The following is a 24,040-nucleotide window of genomic DNA, read 5'->3' as shown; positions in this document are numbered from 1 at the left end:
AAAGTGAAAAATACAGAACTTCCACCTTCAGTTTAATTTAATACAGGCCAAAATAACAATGAACAATCCAATCGAAATGTTAAATTTGTGGCGAGATTAAAATTCAAGCATATTTGAAAGCAACATTGGCATACTACATTTTCCAAGTAGGTATAGCTGCAGGCTGGTGATCTCCAAATGGGGGCATAATGTCTAAAAGAGGGCAGGGTTACTCCAAAAGGGGGTTGCGCAAACTCCAAAAGGGGCATCACTGCCAATCATAGTTAGGGTTAGGGAAAAGGTTAAGGGCTCACTATATCTTTGCTGGTGGTTGGAGCTCCCTTCCATTTTTAGGGCTCTGCCTGCAGCTAAATCCTTCTAAAATTTTCGGCCCCTTTTCCTTTTTACACTTATTAACATGCAGCGACGTAGAAAGTACTGTAGTAATACATGTTGTCGTGATATCAGAAACCCTCCCCTCGACAAAATACAAATCACAAGTGGTTACAGGAGATGAACGTAAATATCATGCGATAAATGGTGATCTGTCTCTCCTGACCAGTTGTGATCGTATCACCTGAGACAGATGTAAATACTAGGTGTAAACTGGGCCAAAGAGACAGATCTTTTCTCGGCAGTTAGAGTAAAAGCTTTTAATAATAGGAATGAATTTATCCTTTCTCCTAGCAGTCTTCCTCCACTTCTTAAGTAGCCACCATGATCCACACACACCCACCGTTGCCACCCATCATCCTCCAGCTGGATAAGTGACAACAATTTCCTCCTGTGTCCCCATTTAGAGGCGGTACTCCTGATTATCTGCATCTGCACTCTCAGAATATGGAGCTCTTCTGCTGTGCCACTTTAGATCATCATACAATTATGCAATCCCTGTGCATCCTTGCTTTCCAAGAGCGGAGAGGTAGAATCAATGTGGTGCAATGGGAAACATCGCGATCAGGGCCTGAGAGGACGAGATCAGATCAAGGGTGTCTTCAAAACACGCTGATTGAGACGTCATTGCTCAGAACTTCCAAAGGAAATTAGAGGATATCTCAGTGATAACTGGGTACAGAACATCAGGGTGCGGCACAACACTCCAAGGCGGTATTTGCACAAAATACTGCAGTATTTTGTTTAGTGTATGACAAAACAGCAAGAAAATGTCACCCGCCATTCTAAGGGCTGGCATCTGTAAATGACGTTTGACGTTTTGCATATGATGGAACTAATGATAGAACGATATATTTGACAGGCTGATTAATCTGACAATTTTGAAAATTCAGTTTTTGAAGAGGAATCTGTAAAGTTCATTAGCCTGATTCAAACTGATAACTCACGAGTTCATGAGTCTTATTTAAAATTATTAATAAAACGATTAAAATAATCGGCTCAGGAGTCATTTATTCATAAATAGGACTATACTGGTCATGCTTTACGTTTTTGTGTATAGCCAGCAAAGACAACAAGAAAAGAAGTGTCTTTCTATTATTTAGTTTTATTCAGAATTTCTCTCTTATCACATTCAATGCACACTCACAACTCTGGTAACGTAATTTCTTTTGTTGGAAGAAAAATCTTGTTTGCCATCTTTAATCTGTTTTATGTATCCAGTATATCAGCATTATATCGGTCATTGGCCACCCCGTTCTATAGATATCGGAATCTGCATAAGCCATTGGAAAAACACATATCGGTCAACCCCTACATGAACCACAGTAGGTAAAAACCATGGAGGACAATTCCATTTCACATAACAGAAACAGAAGAACGTTCTTATAAATATAAAGGGATAATAATCTCCAAAGAAGAAATTTCATTTTGTTAGTCATTTTTCATGCTGGAAACTACACTTAATATGTAGGAGTGACATTAAAGCCTAATTAAGATGGATTGAGCAGCTTGATAAAGGACTGGCATGTAATTTACGCTGGCTCTTAAGCATGTTCTAGTTCATTTCACACCCTGTTACACTAATTAATGGCTGAGACTACAACCGCATGAAATTACAGTCAACAAAATCATATGCTAAACAAAAGGGATTTTGACAGTTTCTGGACATTCTGAAGGCAGGCATGAGCACAACATCAAACAATAATTACGTCTGTCTTTGAGAGCCTCGATATGTGGAGCGCAACGACGACTCCAAAGCAACGAAATATGGATGGAGAATTAAAGCATGAAAATCATAACCCGGTGGCGACAGCTTTCTGTTATCTGCTATAAACTGATTCCCAAAACTCTGCTTAAAAGAAAATACACAATGTAAGATCTGCAAAATGTAATATCATAGAGTGATTTTGACAGCCAAGCAAAATATTTTCAAAGTAGACTGGCCTGTTTCAGAAGATACTGATGCATAACCAAAATTCTTTACATTCCCATCAAGAAATGGCAGCATCTCAATTCTGTCATCTTGTTGATGCTGTCCATATTCACTCCGGGATAGCAGATGGCTTAAATACACAAAACACGTCTGTTGACCAATACATTTAATTTGCTTGGAAATTCAATGGCTGAGGAACTCTGACATTTAATGAGATTAAAATGAAAGTCAATTCCAATATAAGTGCTTCAGGAGTCCATTAAACAATATTGTGTAGGTATGTGCAAAACATTGAAAATCTACTAGTCTGAACAAATATTCAGTCTTAAGGAAGCACTGTATAATTAAAATGGGTTAGAGTTCAACTGACTCAGATCGGATGCATTTCTAAGTGGCGTTTAAGGTTGGCGTTCAAAAACGGCTAAACGGAGTGCAATTAAATGGAACAGAATTCAGGCGTCTTGAGAAATGTTTTTAAATGTTGGACAGTTTTTGATTAACTTAACACTCTTAGGGGGACAAGCAAAAAAAAAAGTGAGACAATACAAAGACTAAAATTGTCTGCCTGTATGTGCAAGGCTGCAGTGGTTTTACTTTAACTGGGAATAATTTAAGCATGCAACCTACCGGGAGTACCAACTAAAATGCAGCACTCTGTCAGCATGCAAAACGTTTTCAACTTGTAATGCCCAATGCTCTCTAAGTCCTTATGGTGGCGTAGTGACTCGCCTCAATCCGGGTGGCGGTGGACGAATCTCAGTTGCCTCCGCGTCTGAGACCGCCAATCCACACATCTTATCACATGGCTTGTTGTGCGCTTTACCGTGGAGATGTAGCACGTGTGGAGGCCCACGCTATTCTCCGCGGCATCCATGCACAACTCACCACGTGCCTCACTCTGCTTAAAATATCAAAACTATAAATGAAAAATGGTAACATTTAACAATGTTGTATTTGTTAACATTAGTTAACTACAACTTTATAGCACTTATTACTCTTGGCTAATACTTAAATATGATTCATGGTTAATTCATGATCCCTAAATAATTTACTAATGTTAGTAAACTGAGCGGAAAAAATCTAGATTAACAAGAAATATTAAATACTTACTGCTGGATGCGCAGAAGGGGGAGTGGAAGCAGGTCCTCGAGTTTCTGCTGATGGAACTCAGGCCTTGACTCCTGGAGCTTCTTAAACCGTCTGAAGGCTTTGTTCTTCTTTACTTGAACCTGAAAAAAGAAGAGCCATAACTGTGAATCAACTCAAAAGTTTGGCTGCCAGGATCAGATCTTAATGTATGAGTAGAGTGAATATAATAATGCTAGAGATTATATTCTGCTAACGATTTAATAGCCAGACTTCTGACTATTAGCATAAAGTCTTGTCCCCATTGTTGCTTTTTCTGGCCAACAACCACTCTCTTAGACAGGAAGAGACCATCTGACCAACATGTAATGTGACAAACCATGGTTTTCCTTTTGTTTTAATGCAGCATTTAGGGGGCGTGGTTAAACTTTGAAATGTATTATTATATTAATAGGCTGGTGTGAACTGTATTGAATGCGCATTCAGTCTTGCTTGAGAATCTGATTCATGCATGGCAAAACATATCTATTTATCATTACAAGTAAACTTGCTTCTGTTTTTAAATAAACATTTATGCGTAACACATAAGGCTAATGATAGACAGTGTCATTAGCAGGGCAAATAACACTTTTTGAATTCATAAATGTAAAATTTGTTTCGAATTGTGCTTCCCAAAGAAAAGTGTGGGTCTGGACTTTGTTGTGTGCCAAGTAAATAATAGACACATCAAGTACACAAAACAATCCTTCATCTTCAAACGGCGCACACCATGTAAAACACCTGCTCAGCTAACATTTATGGTGGAGGCAGCTGAGGTCTCCCTCTGAGAAACACAATCACATTAAATCACAGCATGCTGGACATGCTGTGAGAGGAATCCTTTATTCAGTGCAGGCAAAGTAATAATGGTGTTTTAGAAATACAATACAAAAATACTGCCATTTTTAATTGTGAGATGGGGAACGAGACTTTAGATATCTTTAGAGTTCCATTTAAATTTTAAATAATCATAAAATAGGGATAGACCAATAATCAGTTTTGACCAAAAAACATGTATATTTACCAATATTAACCAATCTCAACTTAATTGGTTATCAGTTCTTTTATATCAGGTCTACCAATCAGCGCTGCCATTTAGGGGATCTCTTAAGAATAACACAAAACAAAGCAATTACACTACCATGAGTTCTAAAGGAAACAACAGTATTCAAAAGGTATAGTTACTTAATGAATCTGTTACCATATAGTTTTCATAACAGCTATACAATATCACAAGAGAAATGTATAGCATTTTAATCTTAACAGTGAGACAGATAAAACTAAATGAGCAATGATTTAGATTGCAAAAAACTGAATAAATATAATGGAAGTAATAATAATAACATTATTATTAATAATTAACAATAACATTTAGTATTTTAGGAATATAGTTATTAAAAATAATTATTACAACCATTAAAAATAATAATAATAATTATAACGTTATCATTTCCCCATATTAGTTATTGGACACAGAAATCATCAGTAATCGTCTTTAAAACAAATTCTGTCCGATAACTTAAAATAATGATAGCAGGGATATTATGTAAAAAGATCTAAGAAAAAGATGACAGGCACTCTCTTGTAAAAATACTGTAAAATGCACTCAGGATGGAGGGGTCACTTTGAGCATCTAGATGGACAGATCAGCGTGTTTGAGTCACGTACCATGGCGAAAATGCTACCTCGTGTTCTCTTGATCCATGTAGGCCTGGCGGGAGAATCAATGCTAACTTAAACAACTCAGTCTCCAATCAATGGGAATCAGTCAATTTGCCGCAGACGCATTCCTCCTCTTAATTAAGACATTAATATCAGTAAGGCTCCAGGCTTCCCCCAGATAAATAAGAGCACATGTTAGCACTTCCGTGGCTCTGTGGCTAGACACCACATGGAGGAGCTTTGGTGTGAGGCTAACACTCTAAATTACCTTTCCACTAATACATATTTGGTTTAAAACACCATTACTTGCATAGTGAAACATCTCCAGTTTGAAAATCAGACTAAAATTCCCCCCTAAGTTGGCAGAAGCACCGTAAGCAGAAGTTAGAACTAGCTTAGCGGTGCAATGATTTGTTAACTGCTAACTGGTTTGGCCTAACAAGGAATCAGTCATCCGTACACAGGTGTGCAGGTGCCTTGCTGAGGGAGGAGATAATTAGCAAAGAGAAAGATCCCCCAATGGACTTTTTTTTTCAGCCAACTGAAGGAGGCTGCCCACTTAAGTCAGGCGTAATGAGAAGGTAGTGTTGGACCTAATGGTACCGATGGGCTTTGCCTGGGAAAGATCTGTTTGCACAGAGTGTCATCCATAAGCCTTAATCAGGTAGGTGACAATTTTTTTTTATATATATATATATATATATATATATATATATATATATATATATATATATATATATATATATATATATATATATATATATATATATATTTTTTTTTGTTTACGTTCCACACACGTCAATCATTTTGAATGGTGATCTTTGAGTTACTGACCCGACATTGTGCCTACTCTTTATTTCCCACAAGGTTGAGGAAAACAACATGGTACAATGAAAAAGAAGTGCCATAGAAGAGGAGCTGTACAATGACTTAATGAGTTTAGACTAATTAGAACTGGAGCATGACATACTGTCAATCCCACACATTACCACAGATCTATAATGAATACATATTCATGATTTCATATTGACAGACATAACCACCAGCTCTTGTGAAAAGAGATGACCTCTATCCAGATTTTTATTCAAAGGCAACTCACTTCAAAAAGTCAATAATAAAACCCATTAAATTTAGTAACTAATGCAGGAAGTACAAAACGATCAAAGAACATTTAAAGAACAAGAGTAAAATAAACACAGAATCAGTGAAAAATAACAACATGTTATGTTTAATTACAAGAGCTGTCATAATTAATGCGTTAACACATGAGATTAATTTAAAAAAAATTACGCGTTCATTTTGCTTAATTGCGATTAACGTATTTACTGTTAATACAGCATAAACACTGGTGTGAACGGTGGAACCTTTGTGATGTGTCTGCCTGGAGTCATTATGCTGAAGCACATGCCACAAAGAGACAGTCCCAGAGCCCTTCTACCAAGAAGAGCCTACAAGCTTAGCATAAAACAGCATAATGCGGCGGTCCAATAGCCACTCTATGGGCGGTCGTAAAACGCTAGCTGACTGTCTCCTATGATACAGCCACGGAGGATATCTCAGCAAGTACAAGAATCTCTGACAGTGCCTCACTCACATGATGGACAAAGGAGCTCATAGCACTATTTGATGTACAAAACAAGCCCAGATGGGACTTGTGATAGGCTAAAAAATACTTGTTTCCCACTTGTTTTTTGTACGGCATATTTTAATGATCACAGAAGCACACCAAACCTAAACTATCACCAAAATGCAGAATGAGATGTCTTCGTTTGCAATCGCTTTTCATGATGATTTCAAAGCTTGCTGGACACTGGTGTTAAATTTCTGACACGAATCATGAACGCAGCTTCATGATTGCTGTAGAAAAGTGTATAGCCGCAGTCTACCGGCAGATTAATATTGTGGAGGATTTGAGTTTAAGAGATTTAATGCTCATTGCAATGAATATGCAACCTATGTGGGGAGAACCGTTTATGTTTAATGTTACATGAATTGGTGATATTTTAGTGCATTTCTACCAATATTGTGGGCTTTGTTTGGAAAATGTTAATAAAGCATTATATTGCTACATGTTTTGTTTCCTAAAATAAAATAATATGAATTTGGACAAGAAAAGTAGTACAAATAGTGTCAAATGTCAACACTTAAAATCTGTGATTAATCGTAATTAACTATAAAAAATATTACGCAATTAATCGCAATGAAAAATTTGAATCGACTGACAGCACTAATAATTACTAATGTATGACTATGTTTACACAGCAGAATATGATTGTCAATCCTGTGTGAAGCACCAAATATGGTTCTGTTAAAACAATTACATCAGTTATGTGACAACCGCATTCTAAAACCCAATTTTGAGAGCGAGTTTGGTTAATATGTGCTGTAAGATCAGAACCCGCAGTGGACTACTTGACGGTCATATCAACAAGTACATTGCCAAGTAAAAAATGGGTAAGTAAACTAAGACAATGTAGGTGTAAGACAAGTACAATTTGATTTTCGGTAGTTGGATAACATTAAGTATCTTAAATCCCAGCATGTAGACTGTCTTTTGTCATGGGAGTCACCATCTTTGATAGTTCCAGTACTCACTGCCAATGTTGTTACAGACTTTATTCAAGGCTATCACGGTTGTCAAACCCAGTACCCAGTACAGTCTTTTATCCCTACATGTTGAACCTACCATAAGAACTTTTTTAGCCGTCAGCATGTTGTCAACATAAGTATTGTACATCTGGAGGTGAGTGCAGAACTCCTCAAACCCGACACCAAACCTCTCCTCTTCTAGATGGGCAAGTAGTGTCCTGTTTCAAGAAAATACATCTCATATTAGATCCACAGTTTGTGTAAAATGCAGCTGAAGTTAAAAGGATAAAGGGTCGTTCAGACAGAACGTGTTCTTGCTTCAAAAATAGCTAGACACAATGCAATGAATGGAACAAAATGAAGGTGTCTCAAGACACATTTTTGAAAGCTATTTTAACTATTAAAAGCATACAGTATTGACATGCGACCTCATACATTTTGACTCTTTAGTCTATTTAGAATAAGTGCCTGAAAAATGTACGCATGTGGAACTTAGGTGTAGGTTATGTGTATCTTGTGTTACGTGTAGCTCAATGTGTTTTTGGGAGCCAGTTGCATCTCAGGAAAGTTCAGTGTGAAAGTAATGCAGAGCTACACGCCCACTAGAAGCCTGTTGTCGGCTAAGGAACGTCGCCTTGTACCAACACAGAGGCACCAAAACACTTTCTCGGACTTTCAGCTCAATCATACCACACTGGTGGAATGACCTTCCCAACTCCATCCGTGAAGCAGACTCACTCTCTGTCTTCAAAAAATGACTTAAAATACATATTTTCCAAGAGCACTTAACTAGTCACAAAAAAAAAAAAAAAGAAAAAGAATTTGCACTTATATATGTTTTGAATACTATTCTGATGCTAGTGAAACTTTGTAATATGGCACTTTTGTGCCACTGTCTCCTTAAGATGATTCACTTATGCTTTCCTCTTTTGTAAGTCGCTTTGGATAAAAGTGTCTGCCAAATGAATAAATGTAAATGTAATGAATCCTGTTCTAGATTTGTCCTGACTTGTTGCATTTTCTCTTAGATATATGATGAATAAAACATCGAAATATATCAAAATCTATTTTATTCTATTATTTTCGAATTGTCTTGAAAATATTTTTAAAATTTGACACTATCTGGGCAATTTGTAGATCCATTTGTGATACATATAAATGTCAAGTCTCTACCTGACCATGTAAGAGTGTTTGGAATATTCCCATGCATTTAAGGGTTAAATAGACATTGTGGCAAATATCAACTATGTCCATCTAGCACGTTTATATAGAAAATTGTTAAAAATAGCAGAGACAGACGCAAAGAATATGTTCGGTGTGAACAGCCCCTAACACCCTGTCTACACCGGACATGTCCGTTGATGCTACACAACATGCCACGACTTATGACTGTCTACACTGGACACATCAACATGAACATTATAAACAATTTATTTGTGTTGTTGGCAGTAGTAAAATGGAACAGGACACCCATTTATGCTTCCAGTGTAGACAGCATCATTGATAACAATGGGGTTCTATTGCTTTTGAAGCGAAGCATCGCCCACATTCAGTGTAGACTGGGCATAAGGGTGTTATTTCTGGCGATCGTCAGCAGATTTGAAAATACAATGACAGATTTCAAACAGGTTTTCTGAACTCTTTCCAAATTTACCACTGGTTGGTCAAACAGATAGTCTAGTCCCAAACTACCACCATTGGTTTGTTACTAATGTTGCTGTATCTGGCTTGTAGGTAAGTTGAAACAACCAGATTGTTTTAAAAGTGAAACAGAGCCAGTGTTCACATTTTTTTTTTTTTGGGAGGAATAACCCTTGAATGGCTTACAAGTCTCACCACATTAAAGTGGTATAGGAATAAGTATTTTAACCCATATAATATAAACATTTCACAATTTACATCGATGTCAAATAAGCTCAATATAGATCAAATAATTTATGTTTTAATTTAATCAGAGTTCATTGATTTAACCAACCCTTAAATGTGTTAGTAGCAGCAAATCTGGTCAATATCCTACCCTGTAGTTTTGCTATTCCAATCAAAACACAACGATAAACCTTGTACTGTTTTGGAAAGCAAGGTATTTGTCATGTCACAAATAATGAGGGGGGTTAGTTCAGAGGTAGATGTATTTGCGAATGGAAGTGTTTTTAGTCAGATGCGTGTGGTGTCATCCAAGGGCCCCTCCCTGTGGGTGACATACTTATTTGAGACAAGGGTGCTGGGGCTAGCGCCCAAGGGCAAGCGTGTGACGCTTTGTAGTGGGAACGCACTCATTGCGAAACCAGGAACAAAACAAGGTGTTCAAGAGGAATGGAAGAGATGGTGCTCTGGCTGTCAGGCACATTAGGGTGACATGGGTATAATTCAAGGGTGAGGGTGTTGACACTTGTGAGGGAGCTTATTATCCAAACTAGGTGAGGTAGACCAAACAGAAATATAGGTACAGATACACGCACACACTCTCTGTCTAATGATGTTCCCTGAGACTTAACGTTTTTACATGCTGAAAGGAGGAGCATTTTGTGGTTGAAGTTGATTTAAATAGATTTTAATGAAGTTGCAAGCCAAGGTAGCTTCTGTTCATAATCAGGAGATGCCAGTGCAGCCGAGAGTTCTAACGAGGGCAAAGGGCGGGAAAAACAGTGCTTCCTTTTTCCTTCTCACAGCCAGAGGCTATTATGATAAATATGAAATTATGAGGTACATTTTTTATATTTTTATTTAGGGCAATTAAATTCTCTGGCCATCAGGAAGATAACAAAGATAGCATAAGCATTCATACGGAGTCACGTTAATCTACATTAATTCCTAACAGTTGTTACATTTGGCCTGGGCACAGATTCAACCAAACAATAGAGGCCTGTTTGGCTTCATTTGTGGGAAGAGAGAAGTGAGGAATACCAAATATTGCAGCTGAATAGTTAGCAGAGACACAAACACACGTAAAAACAGAAATCTTTAAATGAAATAACAGGACGTTGTAGAACCCAAAAGCAGCATTTGGTGTGAACAGAGATTCACCCCTCCCCTTAATAATGACAGGGAGCCTCTGCCTTCATATTGCATTGTATTTGATCTATTTTCACACCACATTTACTGTCATTAAGAAACCCCCTAGACACACTCGTTCAGAGTATTTATCTCTCAAATAGGTTTTTGATTTCGAGCTACTTAATAAAGTGACAGCCCTTTCAAGTTGGTGATCACTGTGTATTACAGTGTATTTTGGGATAATTGGGTTGTTCGCACTATTGCCTTATCCCCTCATCAAATAAACAGCTTTAATTCTGACAAATGGCACCAGTGTGTCAATATATTCAGGTTTTGTTTGTTTTGTTCAGCAGCATATAATGAATCCAGAATGTATTTAAGTGTTCGCCAACCCAAGAGTATCAACGAGGTACAAAGAATAAACTTGAAACTAATTGCAACTTGGTCTTTTAAACGAAAACATAGCTTACAAACTTTTAATATTTCCTAAGAATTATTGCATTTGGGGGGGTCTGGGTAACTCAGCGAATATTGATGCTGACTACCACCCCTGGAGTCACGAGTTCGAATCAAGGGTGTGTTGAGTGACTCCAGCCAGGTCTCCTAAGCAACCAAATTGGCCCGGTTGCTAGGGAGGATAGAGTCACATGGGGTAACCTCCTTGTGGTTCTTGCTCTCAATGGGGCGCAGTTGTGTGTGGATAGCGGAGAAGAGCTTGAGCCTCCACATGCTGCGAGTCTCCGAGGTGTCATACACAGTGAACCACGAACCGGAGGCAACTGACACTGTGTCCTCCACCACACGGATTGAGGAGAGTAACCGTACCACCACGAGGACCAGGAAGTAGTGGGAATTGGGCATGCCAAATTGGGGAGAAGTGGGGATAAAAAAATTAATTAAAAAAAAAAAGGATTCATTGCATTTAAACATCGCCATTGTGGTTGCGGTCATGAAGTTCCGTTTTGAGGGTTTTTAATGAAAACTGTTTTAAGACCGGATTTTATTGTCATCAGGATTTTGCAATTGCTTCAACCAGGCACAATGCAACAACAAACTATTTATCAGTTCACACTGAATGCAAAACTGTTGCATGACATAACACAAACACAGCGGGAATTTGGACCAATAAGATTTCATTATATCTTGTCTGGTTGGGACACGTGTAAGATTGTACACTCATTTATTTAGCACTAATTAATGTATCAATCAAGAATGGCTTATAATATGTCTATAATACAAAGTGCACAGTTGCAATTATAGAAACTGTCATGATTGTGGCTGATTATAAAAAAATATTCTATTCTATACTCTGATACAAAGAGTTCGCTTTCAGCGCTCATTAGTTTATTGCATTACACCTGGATACAACATAGTGTTAGACTGTGCTCTTTTTTTTAATTATTAAGCCCTAAATAATGCTGCACTATGTAACTTTATGATCTCTAGCAACATCAGTGATTGAAACTAATAATTGCAAGCAATTTGCCGAAGAACACTTTGCATCAGTTGTGTTTCGTCACTGCTCTTCTGGCAGATGAAACTCATGATTTGAGCTTACCTGGACATCACCTCTGTGTGATCATGACTTTTGAGATATTCATAACATGCTACTTTCATTTTGATATTATGCTATACAATTAAACCTTTAAATATTACTTATAAAAAAAACCACCTATATACATATTTTGAATGAATGGATTTTACACTTTTCTGACATTACACTCAAAGCGCATTTACATAGTTTTCAAGTGCTTTATCTACTATTCATTTTTTTATTGTACTACACTAATCAATATAAGAGGTGAAACTCGTAATATGGTTGATGAGTTAAATCGAAGACTTTATTTTATATTAGGCTATATTGTACAGCCTCATTTGATAATGCAAGTGAACCGTAATATTACATTAGTATATCTATACAATGCACACAATAACAGTAAACTAAAAACATAAAACGAGGATTAAATTTGATTGGGTATAAAATATACTTTATTAAACATGAAAATGTGCAATATAGCAAATTACAAGAACGTCACTGTAACTTTCCCCGACAACGAAGATAAATCGTAATTGGTTAACACACGAGTAATGTTTGATTCATAGAAGCATGACAACCAATATTAGCTTCAACAACCTTACCAGACAACATATATAAGCATTATAGCAGGTAAACAGCTTAGTCAAACGTATAACAGATAAAAATCCATCCAGATTTCCGAATGCTGTCCTGAACTGTGCATGTGTGACAGACTGAACTGAATGTCGTTTCTCCAGCTGCAACATGAGACAGCCGGCACTTCTTTCCTGTTTTTACGAACATGATGTAATGACGCAAGGATGTGTGACATTAGCCAGCGATTTCGCACCAAATCAGACCAGACAACTCAAAATACAAATAATTTTTATAGGCTTACCGTAGTGAAGGTAAGGACATTTGTTTTAAAAATTGATTGCTTATGCACTCATTCAATAATGGCAATTTGTTAGTTTTTAACCAAAACAAATCTTACATAGCTTTAATTAATCAAGATCTTTTTATCTGTAATTAAATTGGATCCATAAAATTCAACACTACTTTTCTAACATTGTGCAAATTGTGTATGATAAAAACTATGGCTCACCATCCTATCAGGCTTTCTCTTTGTTTCAACAAATCCAAGATAAAAACGATAAATTATTTCAGCCAAGCATTTAAATAACCTTTAACATCCAGGGCAAATAAAAACATGACTTTAAAGAAGCTTCCTGATAATGATGTGGTTTTGGAGTACGCAAGCACATTATTCGTTTTAATCAGTCAGTCACCACTGTCTGTTCACAGATCTAAATTAAGAGACTGCCATTACACCTCAAACAGCACGTCAATAACCGATTCTAATGATGATATATGGTAACCAAGCACAGATTTATCCAATACATCGGGCTCTGAAATTCAGCTCTCCATCTCCATTCAGCCATTGTTTGTAGAGCAGCCCGTCAGTCAGGCATTGATGGGAACCTCTGGGACCCACAGTGATTCATTATTCAGACAATTTTATGATTCCTGATTAACGGGGCCTGGATGAAGCTGTTGATGAGCTGTTCCCTTTTCAGTTGTTCGGTTATTCTAAATACTGTATATACACATAAAACCACAGAGCATCAACTCATACATGAACTTCAGGCAATTTGAGATTAATAAAATCTTTTAACTAGGTTTCTGTTGTTAGGAAATATTTCTTCAAACGTGATTTCTCTAATGCAGGTTTGAAGCTCTTCATAAAGGCTGGAAGCACGTTTGCTCTCAGGCTATTGGACATCGTTTCAGAGAGGGTTTCTGCTTGTTGCTTTCAGATGTGTTAAAACACCGGTACATCAGAACACAAAACGTTTCATGAGAGATATGTGCCATGGATAGCCCCAGATAAAATTAACAAGAACAGACTCGTGCAAGTTAATTTGTTGTTAGTCTGCCTGCCCGCATGGGCAGATCAATGCTGACTGTTCTTCAGGACAGTCTTTCTGATGTATTATTTAATCTTCTCGTTTCATTTGCACAGGCTGTCATGAAGCCAAGCCTGCTTAAGCAGGGGGCCTATCCGAGTCAGAGCCACAACTGGGTCTGAATTATGAATTAGAATTAGTACTAAGGCCACATGTCCGCTGTAAAAAAAACTATTCTTGAAGTCAACTTGAAACTAAAACTGACTGTATTTACTTTTTTAAATTCACTGTATTTAAATGTACTTATGCATGATTCAATGATGAACATTATTCCCTAAAAAGAAAAAGCGTACGTTTACATAATCTTTCATAAGCATGCAATAACAGGTTCAGCCTTTTAAATAAATGAAATGCTGATGTCACAAATTTTTCCAACTCCTTTCAATTATATTGCTCAATTCTCATTTGTTACGCCCACTTTTTATGGCCCAATCAATTCCTGGTGGATAAAAACATATCAATTCCTGCTTTTCTCATTTAATATCCTGTTTTAACTCAAATACACTACATGGCCAAAAGTATGTGGATATTATTTCAAAATAATGGGCTTAGATAAGCCCTTTAATTCCAGTGTAGACAAATCTTAATGCTACAGCAAACAATGATATTCTAGAGAATTAAACTAAAATGAGCAGCAAATGCTTTACAACTTGTATTACCGATTTCTAAAGTTGGTGAACCTGTGACTAGTCTTGACATCTGGATGAAAGTCAGTAAATGTGTTGATAATGAATGTATGGCAATGAATGCATTCATTAAAATGCCTGTGCCTCTGTTTAAAACATCAGCAATTATAAAAGCTTATTTTTATCAACACATCAGGATTTGAAGACTCAAATGGCAGTATTGTGATTTAAGTCATCTCCGATTATGGTAACAGTGGCGGGATGAAAGGGAGTTCTCAGTAGAAAGTACCTCTGTAAGCCTAAAACCAGCATCCTCATCGATTTGCAATTCAATTAGAGAGAATGACATAAGACACAACAGACAATCTTCAAGTTCTCAAACTTGATTCTGCTGTTAGACACCAATTAATAGTCCCCTACCCTCTCGTCCTTTTTTAAATGTATCAAAGCTAGCCACCCTCAGCCGTCTCCCTCCCGAGAGTGGGAATATTCACTTAATTATTTAAAGGATACTTACTGGTTTATTAAATGAATGGATTTAATTGAACTGAAGATGCTTTCACTAATGTCCTGCCTGAGGGTTCCTTTGGCCTTCAAGATCTCCACAAAGTACTGTAGAAAAAGATAGAGATAGGAGGAAAGAGAAAGTAAATTTTTTAGACGTCACTCATACACGACTCATCTTGTTAGAGTGTGACCTCTTGTTGCATACCCTTGTGAAAAATCTGACAAATCTGAGGAGAGCAAAAGCATTTTGCAGCAATGACATCTCAATTATTTCTAACAGCTTAAAGCTGCACTCCACAAGATTTGTATTTTTTGGTTCCAATTAACAAAAGTTAATTGAGCGAGTTCATAAAAAAGAAAATCATGTTCAAAATTCTGTCCTTTTCTTACACCGATTCACTATTGTAAGTAGTGGTCGACCGATGTGTTTTTTTTTAATGGCCAATATCCAGAGAGATGGGTGGCCGATAAGCCGAAACAATGCTGATATATCACAAATTAATATAGTAAATAACATAAAACATCAAATTTATTAAAAAAATAAAAAATGAATACACTTTACAACTACATTTACTCAATTTCACACAAAACTTTAAGTTTGTAAAACAGAATCTTAAAAATAATATTTTATTTTAAAATGGTAGATAGTTTTTTCTGATCTCTGTTTAGTCATCAAATTTTTGTAATTTATTTGCACATGAAGAAACTGTTAATATATTAGGAAGAAGGAAATAACAGTACACACAGTAGTCCAGTAAAAGAAAGACATGTATGTGTCGGCTAGGGATGGTAGGATCAGTTGCTGTTCAGTGAAGTGATGTCACTACAATAGTGAAAAAAATGTGTAAAAATATGATATACTGTATATGGTGAATGTGAAATATTAAGGGTATAAGCATCTCTCTATATATAAATCTGTGACCGTACATGTGGTCCTGTGACCTTGCAGTGAAGCAGTGCTACTTTTAGTAGAAGTTATTTCTAAGAAATATTGAAGTATTCTTCATATTTTACACCTAAAGTTGAAGTCATAAGTTAGCATACACATTAGCCAAAATTTAAACTCACAATTTCTGATATTTAATTGTAGAAAACTTTATCTGTCTTAGGTCAGTTAGGATCACTACTTTATTTTAAGAATGTGAAATGTCAGGATAATAGTAGAGAGAATTATTTATTTCAGCTTTTATTTCTTTCATCACATTCCCAGTGGGTCAGAAGTTTACATACAATTTGTTAGTATTAGTTAGCATTGCCTTTAAATTGGTTAACTTGGGTCAAATGTTTTTGGTAGCCTTCCACAAGCTTCTCACATTAAGTTGCTGGAATTTTGGCCCGTTCCTCCAGACAGAACTGATGTAACTGAGTCAGGTTTGGAGGCCTCCTTGATTGCGCACACTTTTTCAGTTCTGCCTACAAATTTTCCATCTGATTGAGGACAGGGCTTTGTGATGGCCACTCCATTACCTTGACTTTGTTGTCTTCAGCCATTTTGCCACAACTTTGAAGGTATATTTGGGGTCATTGTCCATTTGGAAGACCCATTTGCGACTAAGCTTTAACTTCATGGCTTATGTATCGAGACGTCTTGCTTCAATAAATCCACATAATTTTCCTTCATCATGATGCCATCTATTTTGCAAAGTGCACCAGTACCTTCTGCAGCAAAGCACCCCCACGACATGATGCTGCCACCCCCATGCTTCACGGTTGGGGTGGTGTTCTTCAGCTTGCAACCCTCACCCTTTTTCCTTCAAACATAATGATGGTAATTATGGCCAAACAGTTACATTTTAGTTTCATCAGACCAGAGGACATTTCTCCAAAAAAATAAAAAGATCTTTGTCCCCATGTGCACTTGCAAACTGTAGTCTGGCTTTTTATGGTTGTTTTGGAGCAGTGTATTCTTCGTTGCTGAGCCATTCAGGTTATGTCGATATAGGAATACTTTTAATGTGGATATACAGTGCATCCGGAAAGTATTCACAGCGATTCACTTTTTCCACATTTTGTTATGTTACAGCCTTATTCCAAAATTGATTAAATTCATTATTTTCATCAAAATAGATGAAATACAAGCTTGGCAATACAAGCTTGGCACACCTATTTTGGGCAGATTCTCCCATTCGTCTTTGCAGGACCTCTCAACTCCATCAGGTTGGATGGGGAGCGGCGGTGCACAGCCATTTTCAGATCTTTCCAGAGATGTTCAATCAGGTTCACGTCTGGCCGCTCTACCATACAGGCCTGATTGGTGCAGCGCTGCAGAGATGGTTGTTCTTCTGGAAGGTTCTCCTCTCTCCACAGAGAAATGCTGGAGCTCTGTCAGAGTGACCATCGGGTTCTTGGTCACCTCCCTGACTAAGGCCCTTCCCCACCGATCGCTCAGTTTGGCCAGGAGGCCAGCTCTAGGAAGAGTCCTGGTGGTTCCAAACTTCTTCCATTTACGGATGATGGAGCCCACTGCGCTCATTGGGAGTGCTGCAGAAATGTTTCTGTACCCTTCCCCCAGATCTGTGCCTTGATACAATCCTGTCTCGGAGATCTACATACAATTCTTTGGACATCATGGCTTGGTTTTGCTCAATCAAGTTGTAGAAACATCAAGGATGATCAGTGGAAACAGGATGCACCTGAGCTCAATTTTGAGTGTCATGACAAAGGCTGTGAATACGTACATGAGATTTCTTTGTTTTTTATTTTGAATATATTTGCAAATATTTTCAATATTACAAACTTTTCACGTTGTCACAATGGGGTATTGTTTGTAGAAATTTTAGGAAAATAATGAATTTAATCCTTTTTGAATACATGGCTGTAACATAACAAAATGTGGAAAAAGTGAAGCGCTGTGAATACTTTCCGGATGCACTGTAGATACCTGTTTCCTACAGCATCTTCCCAAGGTCCTTTGCTGTTGTTCTGGGATTGATTTGCAATTTTCGCACCAATCTGCATTCATCTCTAGAAGACAGAAAGAATCTCCTTCACAAGCTGTATGATGGCTGCATAGTCCCATGGTGTTTATACTTGCGTACTATTGTTTGTACAGATGAACGTGATAGCTTCAGGCGATTGGAAATTGCTCCCAAATATGAACCAGACTTGTTGACATTTACATTTATGCATTTGGCAGACGCTTTTATCCAAAGCGACTTACATGGTGAGGTCCACAATTTCTTTTCTGAGGTCTTGGCTGATTTTTTTTTTTATTTTCCCATGATGTCAAGATAAGAGGCACTGAGTTTGAAGGTAGGATTTAAAATATATCCACAGGTACACCTCCAATTCAGTACACCTCCTATCAGAAGCTAATTGTCTAAAGGCTTGACATAATTTTCTGGAATTTTCCAAGCTGCTTCAAGGCACAGTTAACTTAAGTGTACTTAAACTTCTGACCCACTGGAATTGTGATCTAGTCAATTAAATGTAAAAGTAGATGTCCTAAAAGTCTTTTCAAAACTATAGTTTGCGAATATTAAATCCGTGGTGTGGTTAAAAAAGTGTATGTAAAGTTCTGACTTCAAATGTAGGCCTCACATCCTTACTGTAGCTTTTTGTAGATGAATATATCCTGATTTTGTCAATCTGGGGAAAATTAAAATAGTAATTTTAAGAACAAATCATACATCGATCACACAGATGTTCCGTTGTTTTTAATTATTTCTTTAGTTTTCATTGGATGATGTAATATTGCATGTATATAAATGCTATATAACCTTTAGTTTTATGTCTCATATATTATAGCTCTCTGCTTCTAACATATAATATATGAGGCCTCATATTTTATGTCTAATCATTTATGTAGTTTTTTTCTCCAAATGTAAATAATAAGTTAATAAATAATAATGCATTATTCATATTTAATAAAACTCTTGCCTGCTGATTCTACATGCATCACACAACACAATCGACAATGTGCAAGTAAAGATCTAGGAGTTCTCAGCTATTTTAGAGATAAAATTAATTGGGTACCAAAAAAATGCAAGAGGCCTTGAACAGGTTTTAAACCATGAATTTCAAAATTACAGAGCCCTGATTGTGTCAAGGACCACTCAATAAATAGAAAACCTTGTGGCGTTGAAACGTGGTGAATAATGTTCTCAAAAGATAATTACAATTTCAGATTTTTGATTAAGATATTCTAATAATCAACACATCACAACAATGCAATAGTCGGTTTCTAGCCATATGTGCCATTTACAATGGCCAAGTCCAGCCCTGACAAGTGCATCTCAAATATATTGTTCAATAAAAGATTGATCCATCAAGCCAATGGGCATGAATATATGGTTGGCTTAAAGTGGGCCTGCAGAGACACTAACCATGATGACCAGATCCAGCTGTTCACAGTATCTTTGTTCGGTCTGGACTAGCTCGCGGGCTGTGCGAATCCTCTTCCTCTCCCAGCGGTTCCGCTGCTCCTGAATGCTGCGGCTGCCCATGGGGGTGAACGGACTTGGAGCAAAACTCATGACCGATCAGTTAAGGGTACCGACTCCGGATCAGTGTTGCTACCTACAAATCATAAAATTACTACGAATTCATCTCTATTAAGTCATCAAAATATACTGTATTAGTTTGCATCCACATAAAAACTAGGTAATTTCTAATTTACCCAAAGTACATTAGCAGTTGAATGACAAAGATTTTTCAATAACAATATAATTTTAACCCTCATATTATTTCAGCTTTATGAAATAAATGCTGCATTTATCTATGCCTTAATAAATCATTTATAATGTTCTTATTTTAAATGTTGAAGTGTCCCATTTCTTCCTTATCCTTGTGCGGAGACTAATTTAAGACTTGACAGAAGAGTAAAAACACTGTTACTCACCATCAATATTAAGCATGTTCCTCGAAAATAGTAATCTACTACAAATTACTTATCTAAAATTGTAAACAGATTACTCTGCTGATTACTTCATGGAACAAATTATCACATTCAAAAAGCATATACAATCTAGAGTGTGTCCAATAGAATCTATGTAAAATCTTATATTGCAGAAGGTGCACCCTTGACATATCCACTTGACTTGACATATTTTTGAATCCTAGCACAGACCTCAAATACAAAGTTTAAATCTTTTTCCCATAATCTCTTGAGAAGTTGAAGCTCCATAATACATAGTAAAAATAATACAGAGCAGGTGGCGCAGCAGTAAATACCTAAAGAATGTTGAACCATATTTTCAAAGGATCTCAACTAGGGATGATACTGAAGCATTTAGACAGATCAGGTATCGGGTGCATTTTACCAGAATTTGAATAAGTGAATAAAACTACTGTGAACTTCCCTACAAACAGACACTTACAGGACTTCCTGGAGAGTTCGGAATGTCAAAATAAAAGTGTGAGGGTTTAAAAAGTGCACGATTTAAATATATTACTGTTGTATTTAAAATTAAGTGTCAATAATAATAACAACAATTTATTATTATTATTGTCATTAGTATTTGTTTACAATTTATATCAATATTTAAGTTAAATAGCTTCCAAAAAATAAGTGTTTAAATGAAAATTGGACTGACAACTAAATTCAAAAGTCAAGATGCAAGCTGAAACCTTTTCCAAAACTAAAACACTGGTTTCTTTTCTACTGAGGACTTGAAGACTGGAATTACTGTTAATTTTGCTGCTACATTATCCAGTGTACTAGTTAAAAATAAAGTGTTTCTTAATAAGCTATACATATATTGAAATAATGTGTAGTTTGAGGTTCGTGTTTACAAATTAAAGAGCACTCACAAATTGATTACACACAATAATGTTAAGACATTCTAAACTGATTATGCAAAAAAAACAACACTGGTATAGGATCGGGATCGGTGTCTGCAGATACTGAGATTTCCGATATCGGAATCTGAAGAGGAAAAAGTGGTATCGGTTAGGGCTGCATGATTGTAGCAAAAATCATAATTGTCGATTATTGCTCTTGATAATTGCTTGCGATTATTAATGTCAATTAAATTTTTCAATGGTGGATATGAGCTGCACTCCAGTAAACTTCTTTTAAGCATTATTTTGTATTGTATAATATATTGTAATAATGTTTGTTAAGGTAAGGCAAATTAAAATGATTGCAAAATTGATATCTATGGTATAGAATAAATTTAATTATTGGTAAATTACTGGTTAACTTATTAGACCACATACTGTAAATAATATGGCATATTCAATATTCAAACTTATTAACAGCTGATTTAAATCGACAAAGTTAATCCTGTTAGATCTTCAATGGTGATCTTGTTCATGCAAGATCATCGTTAGATCATTTTTGGCCTCAGTGGTTGCACTTTGGAAATTAAAAACAGTCATTTGCGATCTGAGTTTGTGCGATTCGTGAAAATGTTAAATCTACCAATACCAGCTGCGTGGCAAATGGGTCTTATTAGAGCAGACGCAATAACAATGACGGTGATTCCTGAAATATGCTATTCATGACATATTCTTTATGTTGTCTACACCTCTTAAACACACTTAGAACAGTTAAGCTGAATTATTGCATTGCTATTTTGTACAAATCAAATTCACATTGGCCTACTTATTAACATGACAAAACAAAACTGTTATTGCATTTTTAATAAATTGTACACAGAAATCGAGCAATGCGACAAACTCTCCCATTACAATGACTTCCGTCACTCACTGCAGGTTTACACTGTTAGAGACCAGCATTTCGATGCGAGCGCAGTGACGCTCCACACAAAGTTCTGCACTCTCGTGAATGCTCTCATTAAAAACAAAGCCGTCTAATCAGCATAACTCTATTTACACCACGGCTGTGCCTTGATTAGAACGGGAGTGTTTTAGTTTTGTCGTGTTGCTCATTTGCAGTGTATTTAACATCTACGTTAAAAGAGAGCGGTGCAACATGCAATGAATCCAAAATAATTAAAACGTGCTTTTCGCTCTTGTTCTACAGCTTCTTTTTAAGTGTCAGGTGATGAGCAAGAACATAAAGCAAGCATCTGGGCATTCAGACAATTTAAAACTTGCGCATTAGGATCAGTTGTCATTACAGATAGGACAGAGGACTAATCTAAGCGCCTCTGACTGCCATTGCCATTTCATTGCTCAATGGACATGTTAGTGATATAGAAACCATTAACGCAACAGGAGCAGACTTAAATTGAATGCTGTAATCGTCAGTTTTCACAATTACATAATCGTGGTAGCAGTAATCGTGATTAGTTTAGCTGTAATAATTAGATAAGAGTGTAGTAACCCCCCTCATAATCCACTCAGACCAGCAGAAAGGGGACTTAATACCTCATTTTGGGTTCAGCCATATGCTCGACGCAACATTTAAATAATGTCCGAATTAAACACTCTGGACACTTTTGTCCATACCATCAATACAAAACCAGGGAGGGGCTCTCTCAGGTGGAAGCGACCAATGAGCCAAATGTCTGAGACCGAATGCATAATAATAACACAAAATCTTGGGTAGGCCTAGCCCACGTTTGTCAATCAGCCTATGTAACTTACTGAAATGTAATCTGGGACGTTTACCATTCCAAATAAAGGACTTCGCTATGCTATCAAATTGCTTGAAATACGAGAGGGATACAATTTGGAATACAATTCATTTTAATACAATTAACCTTCCCAGTCATAGATAAATGTAATGAAGCCCATCTACCCACATCATTTGAAAAACGTTTTATTAAAAGATCAAAATGACCTCGAACTAAATCACACAAATTTGCTGGGAATAAAATACCCATATACTTAATGCCCAGTTTGTGCCACTGGAAGGTGCCCAGCTGAAAAGCCGTTGCCAGGCAGTATGCTGTCAGAGACAAAGCATCAGATTTAGACCAATTCACTCTGTATTCTGAGAACTTTGAAAATGAATTAATAATTCTGTGGAAGCAGATTTATTAAATCTGGTATGGTGGGAGACAAATGATAAACCGCTCTTAACCGATTATTCAGCTTGTGCCCAGAGTTAAAAGGGTGTATTAAACGTGCTTACTAACAATAACGAGGACAAAATCATCTTTTAAAAAAATCTCTAAATGACATTCACTGAATTAAAGGGGAAAAAGTGTTTTTATTACGTTTAATTCAGTAAAGAAATTCGCTGCAAAAAAATCATTGTTATAAAATGTTTTTGTCTTGTTTTAAATTTAAAATAGTCTAAAAATCCTTAAAACAAGGTAAATTTACTTGAAAAGCAACGTATAAGATATTTAGACTTGCTTTAAGAGAATGTATCTTAAATATAAGTGTATTTTGTATATAACTGTATTTATATATCTAGACAGAAGCTTCCCTGCTTTGTCCCCCGACTCAAAAGTATGACTGTCTTGCCCTGAATAGCCAAAACTCCACCTTCCATGGCAAAATAGAATTATATCTGTATTTCAATTGGGTCAATTCCCTGAGGCCATTAGATTACATTTAGCACTTCAGCTCTGCCTCTGCACTTTTAATATTCCTTTCAAAATCCACTAGATTTTGTGCTTTGGATTTTTTTGGTGAATGAGGCATACTCATCAATGTCTATATGGAGACCAACTGGTCTTCAGTATCCTCTGTGGGCGTGGCTTGGGAGGCACTTAAGGCAGTTCTTTGGGGTCGGATAAGAACAGCCTTAAGTGCCACCCAAGCCACGCCCACAGAGGACACTGAAGACCAGTTGGTCTCCATATAGACATTGATTTCAGTCTTTAGGTTTTTGCAAAATAATTAACTACATGATTTCTATTTCTCCATATGTGGCAACACCACTAAACAC

General features: G+C 36.7%; 1 protein-coding gene across 1 annotated transcript in view; it reads right to left on the bottom strand.

The window, feature by feature from the left end:
- LOC127637815 (rho guanine nucleotide exchange factor 39-like) overlaps window positions 1–24,040 on the bottom strand; it is a 71,934-nt gene that overhangs the window by 34,867 nt on the left and 13,027 nt on the right. The window contains exons 2-5 of the mRNA XM_052119103.1: window positions 19,617–19,809; window positions 15,302–15,396; window positions 7,779–7,899; window positions 3,416–3,534 (exon numbers count right to left, since the gene is read on the bottom strand). Coding sequence (XP_051975063.1) covers window positions 3,416–3,534; window positions 7,779–7,899; window positions 15,302–15,396; window positions 19,617–19,766 — 485 coding nt within the window. The 5' untranslated portion in view covers window positions 19,767–19,809. The remainder of the gene's footprint in view (window positions 1–3,415; window positions 3,535–7,778; window positions 7,900–15,301; window positions 15,397–19,616; window positions 19,810–24,040) is intronic.

The sequence above is a fragment of the Xyrauchen texanus genome, chromosome 45 (genome assembly GCF_025860055.1).
Source record: "Xyrauchen texanus isolate HMW12.3.18 chromosome 45, RBS_HiC_50CHRs, whole genome shotgun sequence".
In the NCBI taxonomy this organism is placed as follows: domain Eukaryota; kingdom Metazoa; phylum Chordata; class Actinopteri; order Cypriniformes; family Catostomidae; genus Xyrauchen; species Xyrauchen texanus.
Note: the sequence above shows the minus strand (reverse complement) of the source record. Positions and strands in the feature narration are given on the sequence as shown.